Source organism: Elephantulus edwardii, unplaced genomic scaffold, assembly GCF_000299155.1.
Source record: "Elephantulus edwardii isolate Elephantulus edwardi_28Jun2011 unplaced genomic scaffold, EleEdw1.0 scaffold00178, whole genome shotgun sequence".
Taxonomy (NCBI): Eukaryota; Metazoa; Chordata; class Mammalia; order Macroscelidea; family Macroscelididae; genus Elephantulus; species Elephantulus edwardii.
Genome location: NW_006399928.1, coordinates 6,020,243 through 6,043,123, shown reverse-complemented (window position 1 = coordinate 6,043,123; position 22,881 = coordinate 6,020,243). Strand labels below are relative to the sequence as shown.

Here is a 22,881-nt window from a genome sequence, read left to right as displayed (position 1 = left end):
GACAAATTAGATTATGATATGAATTCGTTTTTGTTTGGGTTGGTTGGGTATTTTTTTTTTTTTCTTTTGGAGTCTATTCTATGTGGTGTTCCCTCAACTTCTTCAGTATATATTCTTTTATTATTCAGCCTTGGAAATTTTCTTCTAGTAATTATTCCACAACAGTCTTGGTGCCTTTACCTGCTTCTTCCTTTTCTGGAATTCTGACTATGTGCATATTATTCCTCTTAACGGTCAATCACATTATTCTTAGTCTTTCTTTTTCCTTCCTTTTTGATTCTGATTTTTTTGTTCTAGCAGATCAGAGTTGAGAATTCTATCTCCTATTTCTCCAGTTCTGTTTTCCATCTTTTCAACTCTGCTCATATGACCCTCCAACATGCTGATAGCAACTGAAGCATTGGTCCTTATATCTTGGATCGTACTTTCTTTCTTTCTTTTTTTTTTTTACTAATTTTAATGAATGTTTACAGAAACTTTGGATTTCATTCATTGTTGCATTTTTCCCCTGCCCATTACCCCACCCCCCATTTCACTCTTCTCTTTGAAAAGTAAAAGAAAAAATCTTTCATTGTTATACAATCTCTTCCCCCAATTCCACTCCACTATGCAGCTTTCGTTCTGGACTCCTGTCATGACAGTAACATCTAATTAAATATACCTTTTAAACAGTTCTTTCCCTCATTTATTTCAACGCAGTATACATAATTTATTCCATCTTTCTCAGTCTCCCACCAACCCCAATGTCGGTTCCATTTTACAGCAGAGGCACTTTCAGTATTTGCCATTTTGTGACTGATATATTTCACTCAGCATAATGTCCTCCAGGGTCACCTATTTTGTATAATATTCCTTAAGTTCCTTGTTTTTCAATACAGCGTAGTATTCCATTGTGTGAACATACCACAACTTCTCTATCCATTCATTTGCTCATGGAAACTTAGGTTTTTTTCTAACTCTTTGTTATTACAAAAAAGCCACTATTAGCAGGGATGTCTTATGTATTAGCATATATCTGTGTGGGTGGCGGTTATGGTTTCTTTGGGGTATATTCCAAGTAGTGGAATTGCTGGATCAAATGGTATTTCTATTTATATCTTTTGGAGAAAGCGCCATACTGCCTTCCATAGTGGTTGCACCATTTTACAATTCAATCAACAGTTTCTTCACAACTTCGCCAGCATTTGTTGTTTGTTAAATTTTTCTATTCTTACTGGGGTGAGATGATATCTCATAGGTGTTTTGATTTGCATCTTAGAACTAAGGAATTTGAACATTTCTTCATGTGTTTGTTTGCCATCTGAATGTTTCCTTTGGTGTTCTATCTGTTTATATCCTGTGCCCAGTTTTCAATTCAGTTGTTTACATTTATTTTGTTGTGGTGCTCTCGTGTTTTATAAATTCTAGATATAAGTCTCTTATCTGACATGTCATTACCAAATATTTTTTCCTAATTTGTGGCTTCCCTTTTTACCTTGTTGGAAAAGTTTTTGGATACTCATAGGGATTTGATTCTTAGAAGGTCCCATTCATATATTTTATCCTCTCCTGGTTATAGAATTTTCAGGATGCTTGGAAGAATTTTATGTTGTGGATTAGGACTTTAAGAGTTCTTCCAAGCTTTTCTTTAATTAAGTTTACAGCCCTTGGTTTTAGTTTTCCAATTTTGCCAACACCATTTGTTAAAGAGGCTGTCATTTCCCCACTAAACTGATTTCATCTCCTTGTAAAAAATCAGTTGACTATAGGCTGATTTCTGGGTTCTCAATTCTATTCCATTGATCTACGTGTTTGTCATTGCACCAGTACCAGTCTGTCTTGACCACCATGGCAATGTAGTAGGATTTGGAATCAGGAAGCGAGATGCCTCCTACCTTGTTTCTCTTTTTAAGGAGTACTTTGCTTATTTGGGGCCTCTTTCCAATCCAAATGAAACTGGAGATTGCCTTTTCCATCTCATTGAAGAATCGGACTGGTATTTGTATTGGGATTGCATTGAACCTGTAAGTGGCTTTCGGTAGGATTATCATTTTCACCATATTGAGTCTTCCTATCCATGAACAAGGAATATTCTTCCATTTCTCCAGGTCTCTTTTCCTTTCTTGTAGTAATGTTTAATAATTTTCTTTGAATAGATCTTTTGTGCTTCTAGTTAGATTTACTCCCAAGTATTTAAACTTGTAGTTAGCTATTGTGAAGGGTATTGTTTTTCTTAGCTCCAGTCACTGCAGAGAAATCCAACTGATTTTTGTATGTTGATCTTATATCCTATCACTTTGTTGAATTGGTCAACTATGTCTAGTAGTTTTCTTGCTGAGTCTTTAGGGTTTCCTAAGAATACTATCATATCATCTGAATAGAGAGGTAAATTTGCCAATTTGGTTACCTCTAATTTCCTTATCTGGCCTTATAGCTATGGCTAAATCTTCCACTACAATATTGAATAGGAGAAGTGATAGTGAACATCCTTGCCTAGTTCTTGTTCTTAAGGGAGTGCCTTTAATCTCTCTCCATTGAGAACAATATTGGCTCTCAGGTTTGCATAAATACTTTTTACTGTGTTGAAGAAATTACCCTATAATCCTATTTTGTTGAATGTTTTAATCAGAAAAGGGTGTTGGATTTTGTCAAAGGCCTTTTTCTCCACCCATTGATAGATTCTTGTTCTTTGCTTTGTTTAATGATGAATTACAGTGTTTTTCTTACGTTAAACCATCCTTGCATATAGTTATGAATCCCACTTGGTCATGGTGAATTATTTTCTTATGTATTGTTGCACTCTATTGGCCAGGATTTTATTCAGGATTTTTGCATCTATGTTCATGAGATATATTGGCTTATAGTTTTCTATTTTGGTGGTATCTTTACCTGGTTTTGCTATCAAGGATATGTTTGATTCATAGAATGAGTCTGAGAGGATTCCATCTTTTTCTATATTCTGAAATAGTTTATGTAGAATTGGTGACAGTTCTTCTGTGAATGTTTGATAAAATTCACTTGTAAAGCCATCTAGCACAAGACTTCAATTTCTTCTTTTGTAATGGGTCTGTTCAGGTGGTCAATTTCGGTTGGTGTCAGTTTAGGTAGGTTGTGAATTTCTAAGTAGTTGTCCATTTCCTCTAGGTTTTGATTTTTGTTTTAGTGTAGTTTTTCCATACTATTCCAATGTTAGCCTTTTTATTTTAGTTGGTTCTGTTGTGATGTTGCGCATTTCATCTCTTATTCTGATTATATGTGTCTTTTCCTTTTGTTTGTTTTGCCATTGGTTTGTCAATTTTATTGACCCTTTCAAACAACCAACTGCTAGTTTTTCTTATGTTTTCACATTTTCTATTTCATTTATTTTTGCTCTAATTTTTATAATTTCGATTTTTTAGAGTGTGTTGTGTTTTCTTTCTGTTCTTTTCCAATTTGCTGGAGATGTTAGGTCATTTTTTCCTGTCTTTTGATGTGTTTGTTTACTCCTATAAATTGACCTCTGATTATTGCTTTGCCTGTTTCCCAGGGGTAAGTGGTGTTTTCATTGTCATTTGTTTCAAGAAACTTTTTCATTTCATTTTTATTTCTTCTAGTACCCACTCATGTTCAATCAAGGTGTTGTTCAACTTCCAAATGTATGGGGTTTTTTTTTCTCATTTATCCTCTTTTATCCAAATTTTTAATTTGGTAGCATTTTGGTCTGAGAAGATGCTTTGTATTATTTTTATGTTTTTTAATTTATTGATGCTTGCCTTGTGACCTAACATGTGATCTGTTCTGGAGAACATCCCACGATCTTTGGAAAAGAAGGTATACTGTGCTTTTGGGAGTGCATTAGCCTATAAATGTCTATGAGATAGAGTTGGTTTATTGTGTGGTTTATTTCTTCAGTATCTTTCTTGAGTTTCTTTTTGGAAGTTTTATTTTTCTTGACAGTGGTGTATGGAAATCTCCAAGTACTATAGTAGTGTTTTCTTTTTCCATTTTCAGTTTTGTTATTGGTTGTTTTATATATTTTGCAGGTCTTTCATTTGGTGCATAGATATTTATTATTGTTAAGTCTTCTTGTTCTATTGACCCTTTAAGCATTATGTAGTGATGTTCCTTGTCCTTTTTGAGGGTTTTTGCATTAAAATTTATTTTATTAGAGATTAATATTGCTATTCCTCCTTTTTTTTTTTGGTTGTCATTTGCTTGGTATATATTTCCCCCCAGCCTTTTATTTTTAATCTTTCTTTATCTTACTTTTTCAGGTCTTTCTCTCAGAGACAACATAGTGATAGATTTTGTTTTGTTATCCAATCTGCTATTCTTTTCTCTTTAGTGATATATTTAAACCTTTCACATTTCAGTGAGAAAGACAAAGTTTTATCACTATAATTTTATTGAGTTCTTTTTGGTGTTGTTGCTAGTTACGTTGGTCCATCCTGGTTTCTGTGACACTTCTGTAAGAAGGACATCTCTCAGTGTTTCCTGCAATGCTGGTCTTGTTTTTACAAACTCCCTTAGGTTCTGTTTTTCTGGTAATATCTTGATCTCTCCTTCATATTAAATGGACAATTTTGCTAGGTACAGTATTCTTGGTTGACCGTTGTGTTCTTTGATTTTTTGATATGTACCATTCCACTGTCTTCTTGCTCACATTGTTTCTGCTGAGAAATCGGCACTTAATCTATCTGCTCTCCCTTATAGATTACTTTCTGTTTCTCCTTAGCTGCTTTCAGAATTCTCTCCTTATCTTTATTTCTGGCAAATTTGACTGTGATATGCCTTGTTGTTTTTCTTTTGGGGACTATTCTATATGGTGTTCACTCAGCTTCTTGAGTATATATTCTCTCATTGTTCATTATGCCTGGGAAGGTTTTTCCTAGTAATTCTTCCACAACTTTTTTGGTGCCTTTACTTACTTCTTCCTGTTCTGGGATTCTGGTGATGCACATGTTATTTCTCTAGATGATGTCCCACATTATTCTTAGGTTTTCTTCTGTTTCCTTCCTTTTTGATTCTGTTCTTTTCTCTAGAAGATCAGTGGTGACAAGTCTATCTTCTATTTCACTGGTTTTGTGTTCCATCTCTTGGACACTATTCATACATATCCCCATTATGTTGACAGTTGAGCATGTTATTTTGGGTCATAATTTCTCGTTTTTCCAGTGCCTCTAATACCTCGTTAGTTTTACCTGCATTGTTTTTGATTGCTTTTTAAGCTCCTCCTGATTTTTGTTGTAGCTTCCTATAATTCTTCAAGTTTGTTTTTCAGCCATTGAAAATATCAATCATTGTTTTGAATTCTGTGTCAGAAAGTTCCATTAGACTTTCTGGCTTCAGGAAATCCATTGCTACTTTGTCACTTTTGGGAGGTAATAGCTTGCTTTGTGTTTGTTTGGGGAATGGGGTAGTCTGCTTCTTTTTTTCCCAATTTTCCTTTTTATTATTATTATTATTAATTTCAATGAACTTTTACAGAGATTGTGGGTTCCCCCCCATTTGCACTTCTTTAAAAGCACAAGAAAAACTCCTTCATTGACATACAATTCGCTCGCACCCTCCCACCATCACCCCGAGTATACTCCACTCTGCAACCCTCATGCTGAACTCTTATGATAATCATAATACTCTAAACTATATTACTTTTAAATTGTTCTCTCCCTCATCAGCTTCAATGCAGTATACATAATTTATCCAGTTTTTCTCAGTCTTACTCCCACTCTGATGTCAGCCTCATTCTACAAAAGTGGCACCATACAGTATTTGTCCTTTTGTGACTGAGATACTTCTCTCAGCATAATGTCCTCCAGGGTCACCCATTTTGAATAATATTGCATGAGTTCCTTGCTTTTCAATGCAACGTAGTATTCCATTGTATGAATATACCACAGGTTCTCTATCCATTCATTTGTTGATGGGCACTTAGGTTGTTTCCAACTCCTTGCTATTGTGAACAAAGCTGCGATAAACATGAGTGTGCATATATCTGCTTGGATGTCGGTTATGGTCTCTTTGGGATATATTCCCAGTAGTGGAATTGCTGGGTCAAATGGTATCTCTATTTGCAACTTTTTGAGAAAGCACCATACTGTCTTCCACAGTGGTTGCACCATTTTACACTCCCACCAACAGTGAATAAGGGTTCCAGTTTTTCCACAATCTCGCCAGCATTTTTTGTTTGCTGTTCTGTTAAATTTTGCTAGTTTTACTTGGGTGAGATGATATAGTTGTCTTGATTCGCATCTCTCTTAGAGCTAGGGATTTTGAACATTTCTTCATGTGCTTGTTGGCCATCTGAATGTCTTCTTTGGTGAAGTGTCTGTTCATATCCAGTGCCCATTTTTCTATTGGATTATTTACCTTTATCTTGTTGTGATGCTCAAGTATTTTATAAATTCTCTATATAAGTCCCTTATTTGCTGTATCATTATCAAATACTTTTTCCCAGTCTGTGGCTTCCCTTTTTACCCTGTTGGAGAAGTTTTTGGATGTGCATAGGGATTTGATTCTTAGAAAGTCCCGTTCATCTATTTTATCTTCTCCTGCTTGTAACTTTTTCCGGATACTTGGAAGACTGTTTATGTTGTGGATTAGGACTTCAAGAGTTCTTCCAAGCTTTTCTTTAATGAAATTTATAGTCCTTGGTTTTAGTTCTAGGTCCATGATCCACCTTGAGTTGGTTTTTGTATATTTAGTGAGGTGTTGATCTTTCTCAAGTCTTCTGCAGATAGTTTTCCAATTTTGCCAACACCATTTGTTTAAAAGGCTGTCGTTTCCCCACTTAACTGATTTCATCTCCTTGTAAAAAAATCAGTTGACCATAAATAGATAGGCTGATTTCCGGATTCTCAATTCTAGTCCATTGATCTATGTGTCTGTCATTGTACCAGTATGATGCTGTATTAACTACCACGGCAGTGTAGTAGGATTTTAAATCAGGGAGTGAGATGCCGCCGACCTTTTTTCTATTTTTAAGGAGTACTTTGCTCATTCGGGGCTTCTTTCCAGTCCAAATGAAGCTGGAGATTGCCTTTTCCATCTCCTTGAAGAATGGGATTGGTATTTGTATTGAAATTGCATTGAACGTGTAAATTGCCTTTGGTAGTATTGGCATTTTCACCATATTGAGTCTTTCTATCCACGAGCAAGGGATATTCTTCCACTTCTCCAGGTCTCTTTTTGTTTCTTGTAGTAATGTTTTGTAATTTTCTTTCAATAGATCCTTTGTGCTTCTAGTTATATTAACTCCCAAATATTTTATCTTGTATTTAGCTATTGTGAACGGTATTACTTTTTTCTTAGCTCCAGTTCTGTATTCTCTTTTTCACTGTAGAGAAATCCAACTGATTTTTGTATGGTGATCTTGTATCCTGCTACTTTGCTAAATTGGTCAACTATGTCCAATAATTTTCTTGCTGAATCTTTAGGGTTTTCTAAGTATACTATTATATCATCTGCATAGAGAGATAATTTTACCTCCTCTTTGCCAATTTGAGTACCTCTTATGTCTTTCTCTTGTCTTATTACTATCACTAAGACTTCCAATACAATATTGAATAAGAGGGGTGATAATGGACATCCTTGCCTAGTTCCTGTTCTTAAATGGAATGCCTTTAACCTCTCTCCATTGAGAACAATGTTGGCTCTCGGATGTTCCTAAATACTTGTTACTAGTCTGCTTCTTTTGAGATATTGCTGTTGTAGAGTTTTTTGTGCCTCAGTTGATAGCTGTTTCTTGATTTGATGTCGCTGCTCCAGAAGAAGGTTGGGCAGGCACAGAAGCAGATGCATATAGGTTGAGCACACACGGAGACATGCATGGGCAGGAGAGATGCTCATGAAGATGCACATGGTAGGGGTGTGTGGAGGACACCTGAATAGAAAACCAGAAAGCCTTGTTTTCCCCTTGAGAACTGGATCTGCCACCACAGTCGAGCTTCAGCTGTCTCACTCCTTCCTGCTTAAGGTGAGGGGTTCTCACAACTAGCCTAGCAATCAGCCATGACTTCCATAAGTACCTAATTCAGTTTCCCATTGTCCTGCTTGCTCCTGGAGGGTGGGTTCTGCTAAGGCTCCCTGTTCCCTGCAATGGCTCAGTGCTCCCCACTCTGGCTCCCTGCACCCCACCGAGCCTCCCATACTCCACTGATGTTTGCAGCTCCTGCAGCTCTCAAATGTCTCTGTTGGTCCCCAGTAATGTTTTGAGGAGTACCTATATATTTGTGTTCCCTTTTTGGCCTAGGGCCTGCATGACCAAGAGTCTGACATCAGTTTGTTCCCCAAAGTACCTGAAAGACCAAGGAGGAAACCTGTTGTTCCCTTCTGGAAGTGGCTTCTCACCTCTGTCGAAGGGCTCAGTACCTTCCTGTTACCAGTGTTAAGGGATCCCACGTGGTCAAGCCAGACAGCAGTTTGTTTCCCAAAGTGCCTGTTTGCTTCTGGTGGGTGGGTCCCACATCAGCTTGGCTGGCTGCTTCTGGCTGGAAATCAGCTGGCGGCATCTGCCCAGGCCCACAGCTCACTGCTCCTGTGGCTCTCAAACTAATTATTTTAATAAAAGTTCTGACTCAAATTCCTACTGTCCATATTGCATGATATTGGTCTCTGTGCACCAGTAGTTCTCTCTGGTGGCCCGTTTCTACGTAGCTTGCTGCTCCTCCAGCTCCTTATGCGGTTTCCTCCACTGCTGCTATCTTGGTTCTCCCTGGATTGTGGTTTCTGATGCCTTGTTTGTTTTATTTGCATTGTCCTAGATTTTTTTTTTTTACGTTTCTAGAGAGGGTGAGATTAGGCTGCTTCTTGGAGGCAAGGATTCTGAAGATTCGTCTGACATACTTTAGACATGTTGCAAGGAGGGACCAGTCCTTGGAGAAGGACCTCATGCTTGGGAGGGTGGAGGGACAGTTCAAGTCAGGAAGACCCTCAATGAGATGTACTGATTCAATGTCCAGGTTAATGGAGATAGGTGTGCCAGAGACAATAAGATTGGAATGGGATTGAGTGGGGTTTAGGGCTATTGTACATAGGGTTGCTATGAGTTGCAGGTGACTTGACAGCACATGACAATAACAACTTGTTTTTGTTTGTATGATCCTATAATTCTTCAAATTTGTCTCTCACCCACTGAAAATATTCAATCATCATTATTTTGAATTCTGTATTTGAACGTTCCATCACACTTTCTGGCTTCAGAAAATTCATTGATTCTGTGTTATGATCATTTATTTTCGTGACATCTTATTTTGGTTTTGTGTAGTGTATGAGGTAGTCTGCTTCATCTTTGTCTTTACTGTGGTAGAGCTTTTCATGCCTGAGGCTTTAGAAGGTCCTTGGTCTTCTGAGGAGGTCACTGTTCCAGAGGAGAGAAGGGCAACTAACCCTACCTGAATTTCCTTCTGATCCTTTGACCCAAGAGATGATTTGCTTCATTTGGGGAGAGAGATGGCCTGTGAATTAGCAGCCTTCTTGACCAGGCAACTACTGCAGCTAGACCCGATCCAAAGAGCCCACAGCTCAAATACTGACTCTGAGAGGGGTAAGGGAATAGCTTCACCTGTTATATTGGTGCTCCTGGTGCAGGACAGTGGGGTAGCAGGTGGGCGATCTCTAGGTGTTGGGGCAGTGGTCTCCAGGCAGTGTTGTAGTGTTCTGGGGCTCCTTGTGGGAGCAGAGTCTGGGCCACACTAGAACTGCAACCCATCAACCTGGCAGGCAGTGGTTCTTTCACCAGCTGGGATATGAGTGTGCCTAGGTTAGGCCAGGGAAACAGTGGCACAAGGACACTTCTGGGCCTGACCACACCACACAGGCATTGGTATCTTGCAGCGAAGTGATGGTAAGTTCCCTGACGGGTACTGATTTTCTTAGCTCAAATTCTGTATTCTCTTTGTCACTGTAGAGAAATCTGATTTTTGTACCTTGGTCTTGTATCCTGCTACTTTGCTGACTGGGGTGACTATGACCAGTAGTTTTCTTGGTCACTCTTTAGGGTTTTCTAAGCATAGTATCATATCATCTGGATATACAGAGTTTTGCTAACCCTCCAGTGGGTTTTTAGAGGTAGTTAAAGGAGCAGCTGGTGACATAAAAGTTCATGTCTTTGATATTGAAGCACAGAGTCTTGCCACTGGGCCACTAGAATTCCTTGCCAATTTAGATACCTCTTATTTCCTTCTTTTGCCTTATTTCTTTTGCTAATAGAACGATATCATGCTTAGAAAAGTGGAGGGATAACACAGAAGAGAAAGAACCCAGATGAGATGGATTGACACAGTAACTGGGGTAATGAGAGTAGGTGTGTCAGAGTCACATTGGCTCAGGATAGAGCAGAGTAATGAGCTATTGTATATAGGGTTGCTATGAGCCACAGGCTACTTGATGGAACAAACAACAAGTCTTCAAATAATGCTGAATAAGAGTGGTGATAATGGGCGTCCTTGCTTGTTTCCTATTCTCAAGGGGAATTCCTTTAATTTGTCTCCAGTGAGAACAATATTGACTCTTGGTTTTGTGTATATATTTTTCACTATGTTGAGGATATCGCCTTCTATTCCTATTTATTTTGTATTATTTTTTAAAAAATTGTATACTGGTTTACTTTAAAAGTTCATAAAGTTTGTATACATTGTTTTTTACACCAGATCTTTCCACTTTTCCTTACCCCCCCCTTCCTTCACCCATCAAATTGTGTAACCCTATGATTAAGCCTCGCTCCCTTGGATCCTCATACTCATTTTACAATAATTGTCTTATACAGTATTTGTATTTATGAGATTGAGTTATTTCCTTAGCATAATGCTCTCCAATCCCTCCCATATTAGGTAGTAACTTAAAAAATCGTTGCTTCTGCTTGTGCATAGTATTTCATTGTGTAAATGTACCATATTTTTTCAGTTCATTGAGTGTTTTAATCAGGAAGGGGTATCAGACTTTGTAAAAGGCCTATTTTGCATCACTTGATAGGATCATAGGGACTTGTTTTTGCTTTGTTACTGTGATGAATTACATTAATTGTTTTTTCTTATGTTGAATTATCCTTGCATATTTGTCATGAATCTCACTTGCTCTTGAGATAGTGAGATTGGTTCAGGGTATATATACTGAATTTTTTTGAGAATTTTTTTCATCTGTGTTCATTCTTTTTTGGTGGTGTACTTACCTTTTTGATAATTTCTATTCTGAATACTATTTTATCAGAGATTAATATAGCTTTAATAATGCTGTTATTCTTATGTGTCATTGAGTCGTTTGTAATTCATAGTGATTCTATGTACAATAGCTATGAAGCCTGTCTTATCCTGAGCCAATTTAGTTGTATCTGACACACCTACTTCCATTATCCTAATGACTGTATAACTCCATCTCATCTGGAGTCCTCTTCTGCTGCACTATATCTCCAACTTTCCAGGTATGATGTTCTTCTCCTAGAATTTTCCCCTCCTTGCCATGTGCCAAAAATATGTGAGATGGAGCTTCAAAACCCATGACTCCAAGGAACAGCTTGGTTTCACCCTCTCCAGGAAAGAACTGTTTGCTCTGTCAGCAGTCCATGATGTGTAAAATACTCTTCTTTAGCACCACAACTCAAAGGCATTGATCCTTCTTCTATCATTCTTAGTCATTTTACAGTTTTCTGATGCATAGCAAGTAATTGTAAAGATCACAGCTTGGATCAGGCACACCTTAGTCTTCAGACTGACATCATTGCTCTTTCACACTCTAGAGAGGTATCTGACAGCAGATTTTTCCAATGAATTAATCTTTTGATTTCTTGACTTCTGGTGCCACAGGTGTTGGTTGTGGAACCAAGCAAGCTGAAATTGTTAACAATTTTAACCTCTTCTCCTTTAATCATGATGCTGCCAATTGGCCCAATGGTGAGAATCTTTGTTTTCTTGATGTTGAGCTTCAAACTATATTCAAGACTGCAGTCCTTCTGCAACAAATGCTTCAAGTCTTCCTCAATTTTAGCAAGCAAGTTGTGCATTTGCATAATGCAGTTTGTTGGTGAGTCTCCTTCCAATCCTGATGCCACAATCCTCTTCATAAAGTCCAACTTCCTGAATGATTTGTTCTGAATACAGATTAAAAAGTTACGGAACTACAACACATCTGTGTTACATTCCTTTCCTGATTTTGAACCATGCCGTGTACCCTTGCTCTCTTAGTAAATGGACTTTTAAAGACTGGACTTTAAGAGGAGAAATGTGGCATCAGGACTGGAGGAAAAACTCATCAACAACTTGCATTATGCAGATGACATAACCTTGCTTACTGATACAAAAGAAGGCTTGTAGCATTTACTGCAGAGGGTCAAGGACTGTGCTCTGCTATATGGCTTGAAGCTCAGCATCAAAAAAATGAAGATTCTCATCAGGGCCAATTGGCAGCACCACAATAGATGGAGAAAAGATTGAGATTGTTAATAACATCACCTTGCTTTGTTCCACTATCAACACTGTTGGCACGAGCAGTTAAGAAATCAAAAGACGAATTGCCATAGGAAACTCTGCAGTCAGAGACTTCTCCAGAGTGTTAAAGAACAATGATGTCAGTCTAGAGACCAAAGTACACCTGATCCAAGCCATGGTCTTTGCAATTACTTTCTGTGCATCAGTGAGATGGACTTTGACTAAGGATGATAGAAGAAGAATCGATGCCTTCGAGTGGTGGTGCTGAAGAAGAATATTGAACATATCATGGGCTGCCAAGAGAATAAACAGGTCTGTCCTGGAGAGAGTGAAACCAAGCTGTTCCTTGAAGGCAAGGATTTTGAAACTCTGTCTCACATAATCTGGGCATGTTTCCAGGAGGAACAAGTTCTTGGAGAAGATCATCATCCTTGGAAGAGCTGAAGGTACTGCAGGAAATGAAAACCTGGATGAGATGAATTGGCACAGTAACTGGGGTAATAAGGGTGGGTATGTCAGAGACATAGGTTTCCATAGGGTTTTTCAGAGGCCAATCCTTCCTAGTCTGCTTTAATCTGAATATTCAGATTTAGAGAAATATCCAACAGATAATCATTTTACAGAAAAAGTGAAAGATATATCCCTTATTGTGGAATTAACCATTAGTTTCAGTGTTGCCCCTGCCCTTGGCACAGTGTCTTGACCCACTTATTTCCCTGCTCCACCACCCACCAGGATACCCATCCACTTCTACCTACTCTCTTCAACATCTATCTCCCATTGTCCAGCCCTTGATCTGATAGCTTATATCTGAAGCTTTCTTAGCTTCTGTGATTCGAAACACATCAGCTGCTGACAGTTCCTTATGCTGTGAACAGTGTCTCTTCAGTTTAGTGGTAATGATTCCCGAGCGAAGGTGATGTGTCCTGTAGAACTGGTGTGTAAATACTTTCTTCTTGGCCCAAGGGTCGCAGGCCTGAGGGTCCTAATGATTCCCGTGCAGCCTTGGGCCTTCACATTTACCTGTGGGGTGGGCGGGGATTTCCAAGGTCCGTTGTGCTGTCCTGCTTCTTCACCTGTGAAGATTCCCATGCAGCCTTGGGTCTTCACGTTTACCTGTGGGGTGGGTGGGGATTTCAAACCGAATCTACGGGAACCAAAATGTGACTTTGAGTCTATCCCATCTGAATTTCAGAACCATCTCAGGAACAGGTTTGAGGCCTTGAACACTAATGAGCAAGGACCAGATGAGTTGTGGAAGGATATCAAGGTTATCATCCAGGAAGAGTGCAAATGTTCATTACAAAGACAGAGGAGGAAGCCAAAATAGATGTCAGAAGAAACTATGAATATTGCACTGGAGCGCAGAGAAGCCAATGCACAAGGAAGAATTCAAGATACTAAAGAACTAAATAGAAGATTCCAGAAGGTAGCGAGGGATGACAAAGTAAAATATTACAATGAAATGTGCAAGGAGCAGGAGTCAGAAAATCAAAAGGGCCAAACTCGCTCAGCATTTCTTAAGCTCAAGAAACTGAAGAACAAATTCAAACCTCGAGTTACTATAATGAAGGATGCTTTAAGATGAATATTAAATGATCCAGGAAGTATTAAAAGAAGATGGAAAGAATATACTGAGTCATTGTATCGGAAGGAATTGGCAGATTCAGAAGAACTTAATGAAACAACATATGAGCAAGAGCCTTTGATGATGAAGGAAGAAGTTCAGGCTGCTTTGAAGGGAAAAGCAAAAAGTAAGGCCCCGGGAATAGATGATATACCAATTGACGTATTTCAACTAACAAATGCTGCCCTGGATGTGCTCACCAAGTTGTGCCAAGAAACCTGGAGAACAACCACTTGGACAACTGACTGGAAAAGGCATGTATTTGTTCCCATTCCATAGAAGGGTGGCCCAATAGAGTGTGGAAACTATAGAATAATATCATTGATTTCACATGCGAGCAAGATTTTACTGAAGATTACTCCAAAACGACTGGAACAGCACATCAGCAGAGAACTGCCAGAAGTCCAGGCTGGATTTAGAAGGGGTCGTGGTCCTAGGGATATTGTAGCTAATGTTAGATGGATCTTAGCTGAAAGCAGGGAGTACCAGAAGAATGTCTATCTGTGTTTCATTGATTATGCAAAGGCGTTTGACTGTGTGGATCATAACAAACTGTGGCTGACTCTGAGAAGAGTGGGAATCCCAGAACACTTGACCATGCTAATGAGAAAACTATACTTGGACCAAGAGGCAGTCGTCAGAACAGAGCAAGGAAACACTGCATGGTTCAAAATTGGGAAGGTTGTACGCCAGGGATGTATCCTGTCTCCATACCTTTCCAACCTGTATGCAGAACAGATTATCCGGGAGGCTGGGATCTATGAGGAGATGTATGGTGTCAGGATTGGTGGAAGATCTGAGGGAGTTTTTCTTTTGCTTTTCAAGGAGAGGAGCAAATAGGGGGGGGAGGGGGGAGGCGTTTGCGCGGGGAGAAGGGTGCAACAATGAATGAATGGAATCCCAAAATCTCTGTAGATGTTCATTGAAATGAAAAATAAACAACCTAAATTAAAAAAAAAACCAATCTGCATTATGAAGATGACACAACCTTGCTGCTGAAACTGAGGAGGACCTGAAGTGCTTGCTGCAGAGGGTCAAGGACGGCAGCCTTCAATATGGATGGAAGCTCAGATCAAGAAGACAAAGATTCTCACCACTGGACCAATTGGTAGCATCAGGATGGATGGTGAAGAGATTGAGATTGTTCACAGCTTTAGTTTGCTTGACTCCACAGTCAACTCTCTTGGTGCCAGCAGTCAGGAAATTAAAAGACGTATTGCCATGGGAAAGTCTGCTTTTAGAAACCTCTCCAAAGCTCTGAAGTGCAATGTTGTCTCTCTGGAGACCAAGGTGCGTCTGATACAGGCCATGGTCTTTGCAATCACTTGTTATGCATCAGAGAGTTGGACAATGACTAGGAAGGATAGAAGGAGAATTAATGCCTTTGAGCTGTGGTGCTGGAGAAGAGTTTTGAGGGGACCGTGGATTGCTACGAAAACAAACAGATTCATCCGGGAGAGGGTTAAACTGGGCTGCTCCTTGGAGGCAAGGAGTCTGAGGCTTTGTCTGACATACTTTGGACATGTTGTAAGGAGGGACCAGTCCTTGGAGAGGGACATCATGCTTGGGAGGGTGGAGGCACGGCACAGAAGGGGAAAGACCCTCTATGAGGTGGATTGATTTAGTGACTGGGGTAATCAGGATGGGTGCATTGGAGACAGTGTTATTGTCACAGGACAGAGCAGGGTTTAGGGCTATTGTACATAGGGTCACAAGAGACTCGACAGCACATAACAACAACAACAACATATCAGAGACAGTGAGATTGCCTCAGGATAGAGCAGGGTTTAGAGGTATTGTGGATAGGGTCTCTATGAGTCACAGTCAACTCAACATGACATAAAAGCAACAAATAAATTGAAGGACATTCTATACTGTTGGTTGAATTAAAAATGTGCTGTATCTATAGGATTAAATATTCTCAGCAATATATAGCAGTGAAATACCAATACATGTTACAACATGTATGAACTTTAGAAACAAAACTAAAGAAATCAGGCACAATTATTATGTGATTACATTAAATGTGCAGTATGGCAAATTTGTAGAGACTTAAAGTTGCTTGATTAGTGTTTAAAGTGAGAATGAGGAAGAGATTAGGAAAAAATGGAATTTTATCCTCGAGCAATGTATGTTAAAATCTTAACTGACAAATCAAGTTTTATTTGAAAATAGGGGCTTTTGTTATATTAATTTCACTATAGGATGAATTCTAAATAGAATTACTTTTGTGATCAGATAACAGGAGATTATGCACAGGCACACAGACACAGGAGAAAGATGCTCACTATCTGATTGCAGACACAAATGAGCCTACAATTTCTTGAACTCTAAGAACTAGTAATGTCTTTGAAACAGAAATAGATTGAGGACTGTTCCTAGAGTAAGATCCTGAATTGAGACTTCTAGCTTCCTGAACAAGTCAGCAGATTGGAAGAGATGCATATTTATGCTCATTCCAGTGGCTTCATTCCATCAGTATGTATAAACTTCAAAAAAATTATAGATATTATATTATTGTGTTGACAATAAAAAATTATAAATGTTAGATTATTGTTGTTGACAATGTCGAATATGAATAATTGATGTGAACACTGTCCTATCCAGTGACATCCTCAACAATCTCATACTCAAGCCCATTGCTGCAGTCACCATGCTAACTAACTTCTTTTTTTATCACTCTTTTTTAAAAAAGATGTATTTTATACTGGTTTACTTACACAGTTTGTAAAGCTATTATACATTGTTTTTCACACCAGATTTTCCCCCTGTCGTTTACCTACCCCTCCCTCCACCCATCAAATTGTGTGACCCTATGATTAAGCACCCATCCTCCTCACCTTGGATCCTCATACTCATTCTACAATTATGGTCTTATACAATATTTGTCTTTATGAGACGGAGTTAATTTAGCATAATGCTCTCAAGCCCCTCCCATGTTAGGTACTAATATGTCAACTAACTTGGTTGAAGGTCTTCTTTCTTATATTGTCCTTCTATCTTTCCAGGCATGTTGTCCATTTCCAAAGAATAACCTTTCTTATCAACATGCCCAGAGTATGTTAGATAAAGCTTCTTCACTTTTGCCTATAAAGAACACTCTGGATGTGCCCTCTCCAACACATATGTGTTCGTTTTTTGGCCATTCATGAAAAAGACCATAGCCTGAATCAGCCACACCTTGGTCCTCAAACTGACATCATTACTCCACAATTATTAGAAGAAATCCCTTACTGCAGACTTTCCCAGCACAATACATCTCCTGACTGCTGGTACCAAGTGCATTGCTTGTGGATCCAAGTCAGATGAAATCCTTGAGAGTCTCAATCCTTTCTCATGATATATTGTATCTGTCCGTAGTGAATATTTTATTTTCTTGATGTTGAGAGCAATCTATATTGAAGACTGCAATGTTTAACATTCTGTAGCAAGTGCTTCAAGTCCTTCTCACTTTCAACAAGCAAGGTTGTGTCATCTGCATAGTGAATGTTATGCCCTAGTTCTGCAACTCCCATGAAGCTTTTCTCAAAACTTATGAGGCTTAGGACATGCAAACACCAGCAAGAGGAGAAAGAGTTTTACACCCTGTGTTTACCTTGGGTCAAGTTTGGAGCTCCACCATACAGAATCGTGCTAAGACTTCGTCCTCCTCTGTGACATTATCATGTCTCTCAGTTTAAAGGTCCAGCACCCAGCAGCCACAGGAATATAATCCTAGAGCGGAAGCTCAGAGAACCTTCCTCCAGAACCATCAGGGGTAGAAAGCTTCCCCTTAGAGCTTGTACCTGGAACTCAGACATGGATGGAGCCTTCTGAACTATGAAACTTATCTGTCAGTTTGTTTTACTGGGAAAGTGATCTGAATATTGCTAATTATAAATGAATGTTTGTATTCCTGCTTGTTTATCAGCATTCTAATTAGTGCAGCACTTGTCTTTCAGTTTGCTGTACTTGTGGGTTGCTGTGATGCTGAAAGCTATGCCACCAATGTTTAAAATATGAAAAGAGTCACCAATGGTGGGCAGGTTTTAGTGGAGCTCCAGGATTAAGAGATATTAAGAAGAAGGATTGACCATCCAATTCTGAAATAACAGGCCTCTGAAAACCTTATGAACATAAATATTATAAGAAAGTAAAATCTTGCTGAGCAGCTGGAATAGTACACTGACAGGGAACTTTTGGAAATTCAAGCCAGATGCAGAAGAAGATGTGGAATGAAGGAAATCACTGTTGATGTCAGAAAGATGTTTACTTGTAGTTTGTATACTATGTAAAGGCACTAGAAGAGCTCTGGTGGTATAATGGCAAGGAGTTACACTGTCAACCACAAGCCAGGTGGTTAAAATACATTAGCCACTCTATATTGGAAAAATAGGCAATTTCCTGTTCAATTTATAGCCTCTGAAAACCCACTGAAGGGTCAACTCTGAGGCAGCTCCAACAAGATGACATGTAACAATTTAACATTCAATGGTATTAAATTGTGTGATCATAACAAATAATAAATGACATTGCAAAGATTGGGAATTTCAAAACAATAGTGCTTATAAGGATCCTGTGTATAGAACAAAAAAGTAGTTGTTCAAGCAGAGAAAGGAATGCTTTAAAATCATAGTTTAATTATGTACGGGTTAAAATCAGGAAAAATGTATATCAGGGTTGCATCCTTTAATGACCATTTGATTTATATGTTGTTATTTACCATTGAGTCAAAATCAACTTATAAACGGATCCTTCAGCAAGTATTCAGAGGCTGTAAATTGCATTGGAGGAGATGGTCAATCTTTCTCCTGAAAAGCAGTATAGAGATGGCATTTTCTTGCTAAAATGAAGACTTGAAACATTTACTTATAAACCTCAAAGATTATAAACTTCAGTATAAATTACAACGTGGAAGGAGGAGTGGCATCCACTTCCATAATAGCTTGCGTCCGGAAACCCTATGAACCTGGGGAGAGGATGAAAGGCACCCAAGCGTAGAGGACTCTGCTTCATAGGGTCACTATGAGTCGCCTGCGACTCCACGGCACTTAACAACAACAACAACAACAACAACAACATAAATTACAAATCAACATAAAGAAAATAAAATTCTTTACAATTAGATCAATAAGTAACAATATGATAAATGGATAAAGGCTGAAGTTCTCAAGAATTTACCTTTACTTATTATATCCATAATCAATCTTCATGAAAACAGCAGTCAAAAAACCAGTGACATTGCAATAGGTTAGATTTTATTTGAAGAATACCTTTTAAAGTATAAGGATGTCACTTTGAGGACTAAGGTGTGCCTGACCCAAGACAGAGGAGGAAGAAGAGACCAAGATGGATGTCAGAAGAGACTTTGAATATTGTACAAGAACACTAAGAACCCAAAACAAAGGAATGATATCAAGAAGTTAAGGAGTGAACAGATTTCAAAGTACAGCTTGGGTACACAAAGCAAAGTATTATAAGAAAATATGCAAAGAGTTGGAGTCAGAATATAAAAATTGAAGAACTCATATGGCATTTCTTAAGCTGAAGGAACTGAATAACAAATTCAAGACTCAAGTTGCAATAGTTAAAGTTACTGTGAGCAGAATTTTAAATGATCCAGGAAGTATCAAAAGATAATGAAAGGAGTACACTGAGTCACTGTACCAAAAGAATTGGCTGATCCAGAACAACTTCATGAAAAAGCATATGATCATGAAGCAACAATGATGAAGGAGGAAATTCAAGCTTCTTTGAAGGTATTGGCAAGTAAGTACCTAGGAATTAATAGAATACAAATTGACATATTTCAGCAAACAGATGCAGCCCTGGACACACTAACTAGGTTGTACCAAGAAATCTGGAGGACAGCTACCTGCCCAACTAACTGGGAGAAATCCATATTTCCCATTCATATTCCCATTCCAAGAACAAGTGATCCAACAGAGTATTGAAATAATCAAACTAAATGTCACTATTATCACACATAAGAAAAATCTTGCTGAAGATTATTAAAATATGACTGGAACAGTATATTGACAGAGAACTGCCAGAAATACAATCTGTGTTTAGAAAAGGGTGTGGCACTAGGGACATCATTGTTAGTGTCAGATGAGTCTTGGCTGAAAGCAGAGAGTACCAAAAGAAAGTCTATCTGTGTTTTATTAAGTATGCAAAGGCATTTGACTGTGTAGAGCACAATAAATTGTGGCTAACATCAAGAATGGGAATCCCAGAAAAATAGATTGTACTCATGTGAAACCTATACTTGGACCAGGAAGCAGTCATATGAATAAAACAAGGAAACACTGAATGGTTCAAAATCAAGAAAAGAGTGTGTCAGGGATGTGTTCTTCCTCCATACCTTTTCAATCTGTGTGCAAAACGTATAATTTGGGAGGCTGGATTTTATGAAGAAGAATGTGGCATCAGTATTGGAGGAAGACTCCCAGATCTGATGACACAATCTTGCTCATTGAAATGGAGGAGGATCTGAAGTGTTCGCTGCAGAAAGTAAAGAAATTGCATCTCAACATCAAGAAAACAAAGATTCTCACCACTGGGCCAATTGGCAGCATCACAATAGTTGAAGAGATTGAGATTGTTAACGAGTTCATCTTGCTTGGATCCACAATCAACACTGGTATCAACAGTCAGGAAACCAAAACACAAATTAAACTGGCAAAATCTGCTCTCAGGAACCTCCAGAATGCTAAAGAGCAGCAATATTAGTCTGGAGATGAAGATGCATCTGATTCAGGCCATGCTTTTTGCAATTATTTTCTATACATCAAAGAGCTGGACAATGACTAAGGATGACACGAGAAGGATAGATGCCTTTGAGTTGTGATGCTAGAGAATAGTACTGAACGTACCAAAAACTACTAAGAGAATAAACAAATCTGTCCAAGAGAGTGTGAAACCAAATTGACCCTTGGAGGCAAAAATTTTGAAACTCCATCTCATATACTTTGAGCATGTTGCCAGGAAGGACATCATTCTTGAAAGGGTGGAGGGTCAGTGCAGGAGAGGAAGACCCTGGATGAGATAGACTGACACAGTGACTGTAGCAATGGGGACAGATGTGCCAGAGATGGTGAGATGGGCTCAAGATACTACAGGGTTCAGAGCCTTTAGGATGGCTTTTAGTTGCAGTTGACTCGATGGCATATAACAACAAAAACAACAATATATGCATGTGAAAGTTGCATAAAAATGAATAAAGAAAATGAAAGTAGAAAGAAAGGTGTGCATTAGGATTGTGTCCTCTCTTCATACCATTCCAATGTGTATACTGATAAATGATTCGAGAAGCTGGGCTCTATCAATCTAAAGTTTCAGTGCTTTGTATTAAAACCTAGAAATAACAGTTAAAATTCCTTCTGACTAAAAAATACTAGCATCTCACTTATTTGGAGTCTATTGTAAAACTAAATGTTATTTTTATGTTTTGGAGTAACAGTGTCTTTTCTTGTTCATAAACAAGAGTAGGAGGGGAGCTCTGGTGGCCTAGTGGCAAGAAGCTGCACTGCAATCCCCGAGGAACACGGTTCGATTCCACCAGATGCTCTGCCGGAGAAGGAGGCGCAATATTCTCCTGTACCAGTCAGATCTGATTTGACAGTACACGCACACAAAATAATAAAAAATAATTAAAAAAAATTAAAAAATTAAACAAGAGTAGGAGTACTAGAGAGTATTTAATTTTACTACTATGGTTTTATCTAACTTTTTATCCTTATTCTCTTTTTTTCTTTAGGACTCCATATCATCCACAACCTAGATGAAGTCAATTTCATACAGAACCTTGTGTTTTACATTGAAGCTGCATATAAAACTGCTGTAAGTAGTCATTTGTGATTGAATTTTAATCATTGCTGTTGTTGTTTTATGCCATCGAGTTGTTTGTGACTCATAACAACCCTATGTACAACAGCTCTGAACCTTGCTCTTTCTTGAGCCAATCTCATTGTCTCTGACACACCTACCCCCACTGAGCCAATCCATTTCATCCAGGGTCTTCCTCTCTTGCACTGTCCCTCCACTCTTCCAAGCATGATGTCTCTCTCCAAGGACTGGTCCCTCCTTGAAATATGCCCAAAGTATATCAGATGGAGCTTCAAAATTCTTGCCTCCAAGGAGCAGCCTGGTTTCTCCCTATCCAAAGCAGATCTGTTTGTTTCCTTGATAGTCCATGGTATGTTCAATACTCTTCTCCAGCACTACAACTCAAAGGCATAAATTCTTCTTCTATCATCGTTAGTCATTGTCCAGCTTTCTGATGCATAGAAAGTAATTGCAAAGACCATGGCTTGGATCAGGTGTACCTTAGTCTCTAGACTGACACTGTTGCTTTTCAGTACTCTGAAGAAGTCACTAGCAGCAGATTTTACCAATGCAATTTGTCATTTAATTTCCTGGCTGCCAGTATCAAGAGTTTTGATTGTGGAGTCAAGCAAGGTGAAGCTGTTAACAATCTCAATTTCTTCATCTATCATGATGCTGCCAATTGGCCAATTGGTCAGAATCTTTGTTTTCTTGATGTTGAGCTTCAATCCATATTGAAGGCACAAATGCCTCAGATTCTCCTCAGTTTCAGTAAGCAAGGTTGTGTCATATGCATAACACAGGTTGTTGATGAGTTTTCTTCCAGTCAAGATGCCACAATCCTCCTCATAGAGCTCAGCCTCCTGAATGATCTGTTCCACATATAGACTGAAAAGGTATGGAGATAGGATGCATCCCTGGCATACACCTTTTCTGATTTTGAACAATGCAGTGTTTCCTTGCCCTGTTCTGATGATTGTCTCCTGGTTCAAGTATAGGTTTCACATAAGCACAATCAAGTGTTCTGGGATTCATAGTGATGCTTTTTATACTTAAAACACTAGGTATCTG

General features: G+C 38.6%; 1 protein-coding gene across 4 annotated transcripts in view; it reads left to right on the top strand.

Annotated features, from left to right (window-relative positions):
- PHKA1 (phosphorylase kinase, alpha 1 (muscle)) overlaps window positions 1-22,881 on the top strand; it is a 742,463-nt gene that overhangs the window by 93,092 nt on the left and 626,490 nt on the right. For all 4 annotated transcript variants that reach the window (XM_006895993.1, XM_006895991.1, XM_006895992.1 and 1 more), the window contains one exon: window positions 21,743-21,825. In XM_006895993.1, the coding sequence (XP_006896055.1) occupies window positions 21,743-21,825 (83 nt within the window). The remainder of the gene's footprint in view (window positions 1-21,742; window positions 21,826-22,881) is intronic.